At 39.3% G+C, this 10,738-nt stretch overlaps 1 protein-coding gene and 1 long non-coding RNA gene across 2 annotated transcripts; both read left to right on the forward strand.

Annotated features, from left to right (window-relative positions):
* Positions 1–311: 311 nt before the first annotated feature.
* On the forward strand, positions 312–1,381 carry LOC125385002. Its single transcript, XR_007223921.1, has 2 exons — positions 312–775; positions 860–1,381. It is a non-coding gene; the product is annotated as an uncharacterized LOC125385002 (long non-coding RNA).
* Positions 1,382–8,943: 7,562 nt separating this feature from the next.
* LOC100645984 (protein MAK16 homolog A) lies at positions 8,944–10,625 on the forward strand. The gene is made up of 7 exons (XM_003394820.4): positions 8,944–9,124; positions 9,189–9,235; positions 9,301–9,444; positions 9,523–9,835; positions 9,914–10,165; positions 10,278–10,355; positions 10,432–10,625. The coding sequence occupies exons 1-7, from the start codon at positions 9,110–9,112 to the stop codon at positions 10,567–10,569; spliced, it is 987 nt and encodes a 328-aa protein (XP_003394868.1). The 5' UTR covers positions 8,944–9,109; the 3' UTR covers positions 10,570–10,625.
* Positions 10,626–10,738: the final 113 nt, after the last annotated feature.

A 10,738-nucleotide genomic window follows, 5' to 3' on the forward strand; every position in this document is an offset into this window, starting at 1 on the left:
GAAGCAACGAAATGATTACAATGCTGTCGTACGTCTTATTCTCATACGCGGCTTCCGACTTCCCGATTCACACTCTTCGGCTTCTACACTCGCTCGCTCTCGCTTCTCAACTCACACACTGCACACCTTTTGCATCCGTCCTCTCCGGCTTCTCAACTAATACTGACTTTAACGTCTCTTTGTCTTTCCCCGCCGTTCGAGACACGTGTCCCGAAACGCCCGTGGCCAGGGTCACGCGGGCCCTTTCCACGAAACTATCCACTTAAAAAGGACCGACGACACATTGATGTACCCGACGATGCCGCGGCTCTCGCGACATTGTTTACGATTCGGCAGATATCTTAGGCCTTTTGTCCACGATACTACATATATATATATAAATGTACGGACATCAACGTCCGAGACGTTCGTCCATGCCAAACGGTAACGCGTACAGGAAACATTTGTTCAAAATGACTTTGACTTTAGCTAAATTTTCAAATTGGAATTAGCTAATGGTCGTTCGCTTTGTAAATAATTATTTCTTTTTCTTCTTTTTGCCTGCAGATTAAGCCCTCCCTGTTTGACGGTTTAAATTTATTAAATTAAATTTATTAAACCGAATATATATATATTCGTTTGTACTACGATTACTCTCATACTCTATGTATGGTATTATCATATCGACGCTATCAGTTCTTACAGTATCACGATCAGAGTCAATTTTAGAATAGAAGAAGCGATTAACGGCGGATCGCAAAGTAAGAAGCTTATAACATAATTGGCAAGGAAGTCGGTAAATCGATCAACCAATCACCTACATCCAACCGTCTAACGAAAGATGAAAAGCCATCGCGATAACGATCCTTCTCGCCTGCAGGATTTTCCGGATTCACAGACACGAAGCTCGAATTATTCCTGATCGACCACCACTTTTCGTTTTTCGGCTGAAACATCACATGCTGGCCATTCGTCAGCGGCTGAACGAAGAACGATCTCTGCCCGATCATCATCAAGGCGTACACTTCTTCTTCGCATATCGTCACGACGACGAAGGAACTCGCGTCTCCTTCCAAGCTGCCTTGTCGAAGATCGCAGTTCGCCTTGGCGTTACGTCGCTCGGACTTGGTTTTACCCTGGCGCACCCAATTCACGGTGAAATTCGACGACAGTATCAATCGATCGTTGGCCATGGTCCTTAAGGTCCAGTTGCTGATCTCGAGGAACACCGGTTCTTGGTGGAGATACTCGCGCCAAGTTTCTCGGTCTTCGTGGGTCGATCTTCTGTTCCGCGCGCTCTCATTCGGGATCACTCGAGGGTAAACGATCTCGTACTCCTGCAAGCTTTGCAGAAAGTCGCTCATTCGCGACTTAGTAGCGATCGTGCCGAGCAGCCACGTGGCGAGGAGAAAACTGGGAAGTTTCGATCGCGTCATGTCTCGCGCGCTTTGATCGAAATTTCAATAGGATTTTCTGGCTACCCAAAACTCGCCAGGAATGCTCGTTCACTCGCAGACGTAGTTATCGCGATGAAAGCAGCTAGTTCGCAGACCCGATATTCTCATTTCATTTCGCCGGTTCGTAACGCGTTCGAAACTCCGCGTCATATAGACGCGGATGCGACGATACTCTCGCGATCTAACATTTTCAATGTCTCGCGCTTTATCACGTAGCTCGCGCGGAGGTAATACGAAGGTGAATCGTTGGTTTTAATACACAGGGTGTTGTTTAATCGATCGTATAATGGAGAAGGGAACGATTCTACGGTACACCAGAGATGAAATGAAATCATAGAATGCAGTGGTTTTGTAGGTAGTGCTTTATCGAAAAGATTAACCGTGAATATTTGCTCGACCTATTTATACCAAATTGATACAGAATCTTGAAATACAGACGAATCTTTCTCAATTTCCTTCGATCATCGTCTCTAGGCGTACGAAACTGCCTCGTTGAATTCGAACGTTTCTCGATTTCCTTCGACGTCTTTCAATTTCTTCTTTTTTCAATCGCCGTTCGCCTTCTCAAAGCTGTCTTCGAACAGAATTCTTAGAACGACTTCCAATTCCTTTCGATTCGTCCAATCGTTTAGCTTTACGAAACTGTTTCGCTAACCTCCTTTTTCCACTGTACTTGCGTATCGTAACAAACTCGTCGGCGGTAACTCGCGTCGATTAACGATTCACCACCAGTAAAGTAACCGGGAATACAGCAAACTAGTAGTCGGTAGAACGAAGCGGAACGTAAGTGGAGCGAGCGATAAGAGCGATCGCGACAATCGCACGCCTCGCCGTCCCATTCCCACGCGAACGAATCATCAAATTCGAGCCAAAGATTCTCACTAACTCGAAGATTCGCGCCAGTATTTTCCACGCGCGCGTCACAGAAATTCGAACGACTTTCGCGAAAAGGACGGAAGGATAAGACGATCGATCGGATCTCGGGTCGATCGCGATACCCCCGGACAGAAGGTTTCGACGAAAAAGTGGAGTAGACGCGACGAAGGAGCGTCGTGCAGCAACTGGTGGCCAATTTATTCACCACGTGCCGTAGGAATTTAATTTTCTTTCGCGCAAGAACGATCCACCATCGGAGAAAGTAGAATATAATTAATTTCGATCTCGTGTCGATCGCGACGTTCCGGATGGAATGTTTCGCCGAAGAGGTGGTATAAACGCGACGAAGGAGCGTCGTGCAGCAACCGATGGCCAATTTTTCCACCACGTGGCACCACGTGGAAATTTAAACGTTTCCCATGAAAATGATGCACCATCGGTGAAACTAAAATACGATAATTAATCGGTCGTCGAGTCGAACGTGATATTCCGGATAAAATTTTTCGATGAAAAAAGTGGAGTAAACGCGACGAACGAGCTTCGTGCTACGACTGGCAGCCACATGGACGGATGAACGCGGCTGGAAACGCACGCGAGTGCAGCGGCGAATTGTGCGTAAGAGTAAGCGCGAACGCGAGACTGGAAAAAGCACCAGCGCTTACCGCCCACTGAAGTTCTAATAATGGCAGCTTTATGTGCAATCACCGAGAAACGAGGATGCTGGCGAACGCATTGTTCGACCCCGACCGAGACGATTTAACAAGGGCCGAGGATTTCATCTTGAACGTTGCTCTTGTCACGACCGGCATACTTCAAATCCGATGGACCGATGATGGAGATAGAGATGTGGCGACCTTGGCGACAATGTATATCGCCGAAGTGCCTAATGAGTCATCTGTATCCTAACGGTCCTTCCACCGAATGTCCTAGAAGCGTGACAACGGTCACGTTCGCCTACAGGGTAGTGGGGATATTGAGGGATGACAAACAAAGAAGAAACAGATGTTACCGAAAGTCAAATTGTAAGAGCTTCAGTCTTGGAAAGTCACGGCTGGAGCTCAGAACAAAATCGCAGTCAGTGTAAATTCAGAATACAAGAAATAAATTCTCTTGTTTTTTTTTGTTACCTTAATTTTTTCTTTTCGTTCGAGCCCCCTGTTTTTTATTTTACGTGACATTTTTGGCGATTACTGCCAGGATAGTGAAAAGTGTTTGTTCGGAAACCAAAACACATTCATCATCTACGGAAGATTATTTGGGACTACGGTCGTCCGCAACAACGAAGTAACTATCACGAACCGAGTGAAGTGACAAAGGAAGGTAAACTGGATTCCTTCGTACGTTACCGTGAAAGAAAATCTAGTTTCAGTAGCCAAGACTCATCTTCGTCCGAAAGCAGGAAGATGTCTAAGACAAACGAATCTCAAACTTCTACCTCAACGAATCCAACGTTGCGAACAATATTGGATAGTATTCAAAAACAGCAAGAGAGTATTGCCCGTTTACAAGAGGATATGTTACGTTTGTCTACGCAAAGTGACGAAACAAATAGATACTGGGTAGCAGAATTCGGAAGTCTTAGGAGAACCGTCGCAGAGCTACGGACTGGGTTCGGATCCCTTGCGACTGATGATTCTGATTCCATCATTACCGAAAGCAACGAAAGTAAATCGACGGCGATTAATCGCACCGGGAGTACGGTTAGGGCACGCGAACCGACCGGGTTAACGATTCCAGGCATCCCACCTGCGCACATCGACACCGAACAACCCGAGGTTGAAGAAAGAGGCTATTTTCCACCCGCTCTTTCCACTCTACGAGTTAAGGATGCAATACGTTGTATTCCAATGCTCAACGGAGACGATGACGTAGGTGTGGAAGAATTCATCAAAGAAGTGAGCGGTATGAAAGACCGTTGCATGGAGCAAAATTTATTGCTAAAAGCAATAAAGGCAGAAAAAATCGTAGGAAAAGCAGCTCAAAGTATCCGCAACATCACCATTGAGTGCTACAGTGATCTGTACAACGCACTGAGGAACAATGTGGCAGCTCAAGTGACTTCGGAAGAATATCGGGAACAATTAAAAGAGTTGAGACAGGGACGGGAAGAATCAGTGCAGAGTTTTAATATTCGGTTCAGAAGAATACTCAACCGTTTACTGTACGCAGTAACCAACGAGTACCCACAACCACTTCTACGCAAGCTAATGATCGAAGAAACTACAAAGAAGATTGTCCGTGTGTACCTAAAGGGACTCAGGCGCGACATAGGCCGAACATTATTAATCACTGAACCCGTGAATCTTGAAGAAGCTGAAAAGAAAGCAGCCGACTTAGAACGCTACTCGCGAGAAGAACGGCAAGCCAATTGGTCAAGTAGTCGCTTGCCTTCCGCTAGTAATCGCCTCAACAATCAATCAATGCAGGGTTTTTTTTTCTTTTTTTTTTATTTATTAGAATATTTACAATCAATTCTCGTTGAGAATTTTCAGTAACTTAATTTGGCGTGGTACAATGACATGGATTATAATAGCTTTATATTGTTGATTCTAGTAGAACTAAGGATTTAATCTAGTGGGTATTTTCTTTTTAGTCTGCGGATCTGGTCCGTCGTGTCCAGTAGTTGGGTGACTAGTGGGTTGTGGTGGTTGTTGACTCTTGTGTTATATCTGCTTCTGGACTTGTGTATTTCATCTTTGACTGTAGGTATCTTGAGGTCACGGTGGATTGTTTCGTTGGTAACATACCAGGGTGCATTTAATAGGGATCTTAGCGTTTTCGATTGGAAGCGTTGGAGTATTTCAATGTTGGAGTTACTTGCTGTTCCCCATAGTTGGATTCCGTAGGTGCAGACAGGTTTTATTATGGCCTTGTAGAGGGTTATTTTGTTCTGTATGTTTAGTTTGGAGCGTCGGCCCGTGAGCCAATAGAGTTTTCTTAGTTTTTCCTTTAATTGCTTTGATTTCTCGGAGATATGTTTTTTCCAAGTTAGCCTCCTGTCCAGGGTCATGCCCAGGTATTTTACGGAGTCCTTGCTTGGAATTATTGTGTTGTTAATGGTGACCTGGGGGCAGGTTTGTTTTCGGAGCGTGAAGGTTACATGAGAGGATTTTTTTCGTTTATTTTGAAGCCCCATTTTTGGAACCACTTTTCCATGGTGTCGAGACTTCGCTGGAGAGTGGATGAGGCAATTGCCGGGTCTGCGTGGGTAGCTAATAGTGCCGTGTCGTCGGCAAATGTTGCTATTGTTACCTCGTTTGATATAGGTAAGTCGGCAGTGTAGATGGACAACAGTAGGGGTCCGAGGACACTACCTTGGGGTATGCCGGATTCTATTGGGAATGTTGCGGAAGAGGCGCCTAGGCATTTAACTATGAATTGTCTGTTGGTTAGGTAGGATTTTAAGATGGAGTAGTATGGATGGGGTAGGATCTTTTTGATCTTGTAGAGTAGCCCTTCATGCCATACTTTGTCGAATGCCTGTTGGGTGTCTAAGAATACCGCTGAACAGTATTTTTTCTTTTCAAGGGTTTGGCTGATCATGTGGGTTATGCGGTGGATTTGCTCTACTGTTGAGTGTTGTTTTCAGAAGCCGAATTGGTAGTCTGGGAGTGTTTTCAATTCTTCTAGGAGTGGGAGGAGACGATTCGTGAGCATCCTCTCGAATAGTTTAGACAGGGTAGGTAAAAGACTGATTGGGCGATAGGAGGTTGTTTCATATATTGGTTTACCGCCGGGTTTAGGGATGAGGGTGATTAGTGAGATTTTCCAAGCCTTGGGAAAGTGTTGAAGGCGGAGGATAGCGTTAAAGATTGATGCGACGAGTGCAATCCCTTTTATGGGAAGTTCCTTGATTGCTTTATTTCCTATTAGGTCGTGACCTGCTGCTTTCTTGGGGTTTAGGCGACTGATCGCTTCTTTAATCTCTGCAGAAGTGAAGGGCTCAATAGGAGGGGACATTTGGAAGGGAGTTTGCAAGTATTCGGTAACGTCCGCAGCAGCTACGGAGGAATGGGGTTTGAATACTTCAGACAAGTGTTTGGCGAATAGGTTGGCTTTTTCTATAGGGCTACGCGCCCATCCGCCTTGCGGGCGGCGGATTGGAGGTATTATTTGTGGGGTGCGCGTGAGTTTCCTGGAGGCCTTCCATAGTGAGTAGTTGGAGTCGGCTGTGGGGGACAAGCTGGCGAGATATTTGTGAAAACAGCCATTATTGTAGTTTTTTATGGTTTTGGATAGTTTTCTAGTTGCGTTGTTTAGTTTGCGTTTGTCCTCCGGTGTTCTATGTGTCTGCCATACTCTTCTTAGTCTACGTTTTTCTGCTATTTGTTTTTAATATGTACTGGGGATATTCGTGTTTGCTGATGGACGTTATTACCGGTGTGGAGAAGCGGATAGCGTTTATTATGCTCGTGTTTAGGTATTCCGTGGCTGCTTCGATTTCTTCATTGGTTTTTAGTGAAGTTGAGGCTGAAGTTGTGTGTGTGAAGATTTCTCTAAAGAGCTGCCAGTTGGTGTGTTGGTTATGAATGGAGCCATTAGGTGTATTCTCGATGATAGTAGAACTGATTGTTACTATCACGGGGGAATGGTCAGAGGAGAGATCAACCGAGGAATTGATTTGGACGTGTCTTGACGAGATATTTTTAGTTATGAAGAAATCAAGGAGATCGGGTATTTTATTTGTGTCGGTAGGCCAGTGTGTGGGTTCGTATGTGGTAAGGTAGTTGAGGTTGTTGGATATTATGCTGTTGAGGAGGTTTTTGCCTCTTACTGTAACCAGTCTGCTACCCCATTGGGTGTGTTTAGCGTTGTAGTCTCTAAAAGGGTGGAGACTTTTACAGGATGTAGTAAAAGCAGATAAAAGTAAAAGACCTAAAACAAAGAAAATATTTACGCGATTCTGCGTAATATTACTTTCCGTGAAGATGCTTCATTAAAATTGTTCAATTGCATGTTAAGAAATAAAAATAGTAGAGGCAAATTTATTCGAGATAAGTATTCTACATGCTCTCCTGTTTTCTCAGCAGTGGAATTTTGTAAGTAACTGCAAATACTTCATTTGTACTACAATTGACTCGGATCTATGTGGATTCCCAAAAGAAGAAGCATACAAATGAAATTGCAACAAAATTAATGTTAACTATATATATAAATGTTGAGGTTATTCAGTATATAAAGAGAGAAAAACGCGTGGATAAAGTGTAAGATACAAAATATATATTTGACTTAATAATGAAATACAGGAATACAGTTTGAGCTGGTCCAGATCCGCACGCTAGCAGTGTTACTTTATGACTGAAAACCCCGAAGCCAACGTCGCCTGTCTACTGTTTATGGTCTGCCTCCCTGCTATTCTTTTGTCTATATGCTGTCGATGGCTTCAGCGCTTGAGAAAGCTAAAAAGACCAGATGTGGAGTTTTCCTAGAAGTGGTGACCACTTCAATAATAAATTTTATTATTTCTATTATTTTAGTCTTTGTACCATATATTATTATATATTTTCTATATTATTTATTTATTATTTATGAACTTTAATGTTTTTCATAATTTATTAATAAACTACATGTAAATTATTTATTAATTCTGTACGACCAACATTATATTAATTCTGTTCAATTTACACACAAAATATTTAAATTCTACATTATATTTCATATACTAGTATCATATAAGAGAATAACATTATATTAATACTGTTCAATTAAACATAAAATATTTCAATTCTATGTTATACTTTATATATTAATATCTTGTAAATTGTGAAAAGACTAATTTATTTTTATATTATTATTAATCTTATTTAAGTTCAAGATTAATAAATTTATTTTAGTAATATTTAGCTGAATTTAATTTTACCTAATGCCTTTATTAAAACGTAAGAAATACATATCCACATCTTTATCCATAACAATAAAGCACGCAACAAAAATGTTTGCAAATATTTTAAATTTAACTTTTTGCGGATATCATTAATCATTATTTTTATATGTACCTTCATAATAATATTAAATAATGCAAAAATTTTCATTACTGTGAAAATAAGAGTACTACATCTTGAAAACAACCTGAATTTTTAAAAATCGAGCGCATTGGAAAAACGTTGCCAGATTGTAGATTTTATAATCGGAAATCAACCAGTTTGATTTTTTACTGAGTTTTATAATAGTATTAACTAGTATGTTAGGTTTCATCTTTTCGAATACACATAAGGACGTTGTTCCTTTATTTTTGATTCATCGATTCTATTCTATATACTTTTATAATAGTATTGACTAGTATGTCAAGTTTTATCTTTTCGAAAACACGTAAGGACGACATCCCTTTATTTTTATTCATGGATTCTCTACTAGAAATCAATAGCCAGAATGTCGATTTGTTAATTAACATCATTAACTATATCTAAATAACTATAAATAGTGCTTGCGAAAATAAGAGTAAAAAAATGTTCCTCTAATCTTGTAATACCATATACTGTACATCTGTATTTCGTCTGTCATATCACTGGTATCATTGATGTATATCATATGTATATATGTATATATATATGTACATATTTATATGAATGAATTTTTGTAGTTTAAATTAAAAAATGTCTGCTCTAGGCTGTAGCGCCATCAGTTACGAATTTGGAACTACATGCGGTGAACTAAGTGTAACCTATATCGTTCAAGAACCTTTGAATGCACGTGTATTCTTTTACAAGTATAATTTGTAAATATTTAAATGACTATTACAAAACGTAATAATATAAAAGTATATATAAGATATAGTATAAAAGTAATATAAAAACAAAATGCAGCACGACGATGTGAGTACATTAAAAACTGCTTATATTCATTTTTAATATTTTATACAATGATAAATTATTTTAGGTTGTATGGAGTGTCATCAATAAATCCTTCTGTTCTTTTAAAGTAAAGTATGTATAACTTAAAAAGCAGAATAATGGTTTTGTGTGATATAATTTATTCTTTACCTTTATAGTACAAAGTCGCAGAGGTTTTGTCGCAATGAATATAATCTTACGGGTTTATGCAGTAGAGCGTCTTGTCCTCTTGCAAACAGTCAGTATGCCACAGTTAGGGAAGAAAATGGTATTATTTACTTATACATGAGAACGGCAGAAAGGTAAAGATTTAACTTAGATGTTATATTCTTTCAAAACTGTCTAATATTATTATTAATTGTACATTCTATTCCTTATAGAATACATTTCCCAAAGAATGCGTGGGAAAGAGTGAAGCTTTCTAGAAATTTTGAAAAAGCAATACAACAAATTAATGAAAATTTATTGTACTGGCCTGGTTTCATAAAAGCAAAATGCAAGCAAAGATTTATAAAAATTACACAATACCTCTTACGTATGAGAAGAATAAGATTGAGAAGACAAAAACAAATTGTACCAATTCAAAGAAAAATTGAAAGGAGAGAAAGACGCAGAGAAGAAAAGGCACTTATAGCTGCCAGATTAGAAACTGCAATAGAAAAACAACTTATGGAAAGATTAAAACAGGGCATGGTACACATTTTTCTCTTTATAATTATACGTATAAATTTTAATATCTAAATTATTTTTTCATCGTCATTTTTCTTTCAGTATAATGATATTTACAATTTCCCACAAAAAGTGTTTGACAAAGCTGTTGAAGCTGTTGAAGTTGAAGGTGAAAGCGAGGCTGAGAGTGAAGGAGAAGAAGAAAAGGAACAAGAAATTGAGAAAGAAGTAGAGTTAGAATTAGAAGCAGATGAGAAAGAGAGAGAAAGAGAAGCAAATACGCCTCATTTTATAGAAGCAGAAACTGATGACGAAGATGAGGACGATAATTTTGAAATTCAAGAAGTATCTATGGTAATTTGTCCTTCATTTAGATATAAATATATGTATTATCCTCATTTAAATATGAATTACTGAGTGTTATATCGCCATTTTCTGTTTAATATTAATTAATCCATTTTAACAGGACGAGGACAGTGATTCAGGAAAAAAAGAGGAGATCGAATTATCTGACGACTTTGTATCTGACGATAATGATATTGAAGTAACTAATATTATAATCTTTTACTTTTATTCTTATTTATAATATGATTGCATTTAAAATTATCGTGTTATTATAGGATCTAGTACCTACAACCAGTAAGAAAGCGAAGAAACTTGTTGTCAGGAAACAGAAATCGCAAAGGAGAGCCCGTCCAAGGGTCGAAATTGAATACGAGATGGAACAGGAACCATATGAAAGAGATCAAGCAAGATAAATTTTCAGTTAGGATATTTGTAATTATATTTTTAATAAAATTAAAATTATTCTATACTTTTTCAGTATATAATATCCCTATACTTTCTTAATTTCCGTTATTAACATGTTTTTATAATATATTTATAATATATATTAAGATAATATAATTGATAATATATAATAATAAT

Source organism: Bombus terrestris, chromosome 4 (assembly GCF_910591885.1).
Source record: "Bombus terrestris chromosome 4, iyBomTerr1.2, whole genome shotgun sequence".
Taxonomy (NCBI): Eukaryota; Metazoa; Arthropoda; class Insecta; order Hymenoptera; family Apidae; genus Bombus; species Bombus terrestris.

Bases quoted from the DNA above. Each gene is read 5' to 3' on its own strand.
- LOC100645984 (XM_003394820.4), top strand. The intron at 9,836-9,913 runs GTACACATTTTT...TTTTTCTTTCAG, and splicing joins AAAGATTAAAACAGGGCATG to TATAATGATATTTACAATTT. The intron at 10,356-10,431 runs GTAACTAATATT...GTGTTATTATAG, and splicing joins CTGACGATAATGATATTGAA to GATCTAGTACCTACAACCAG.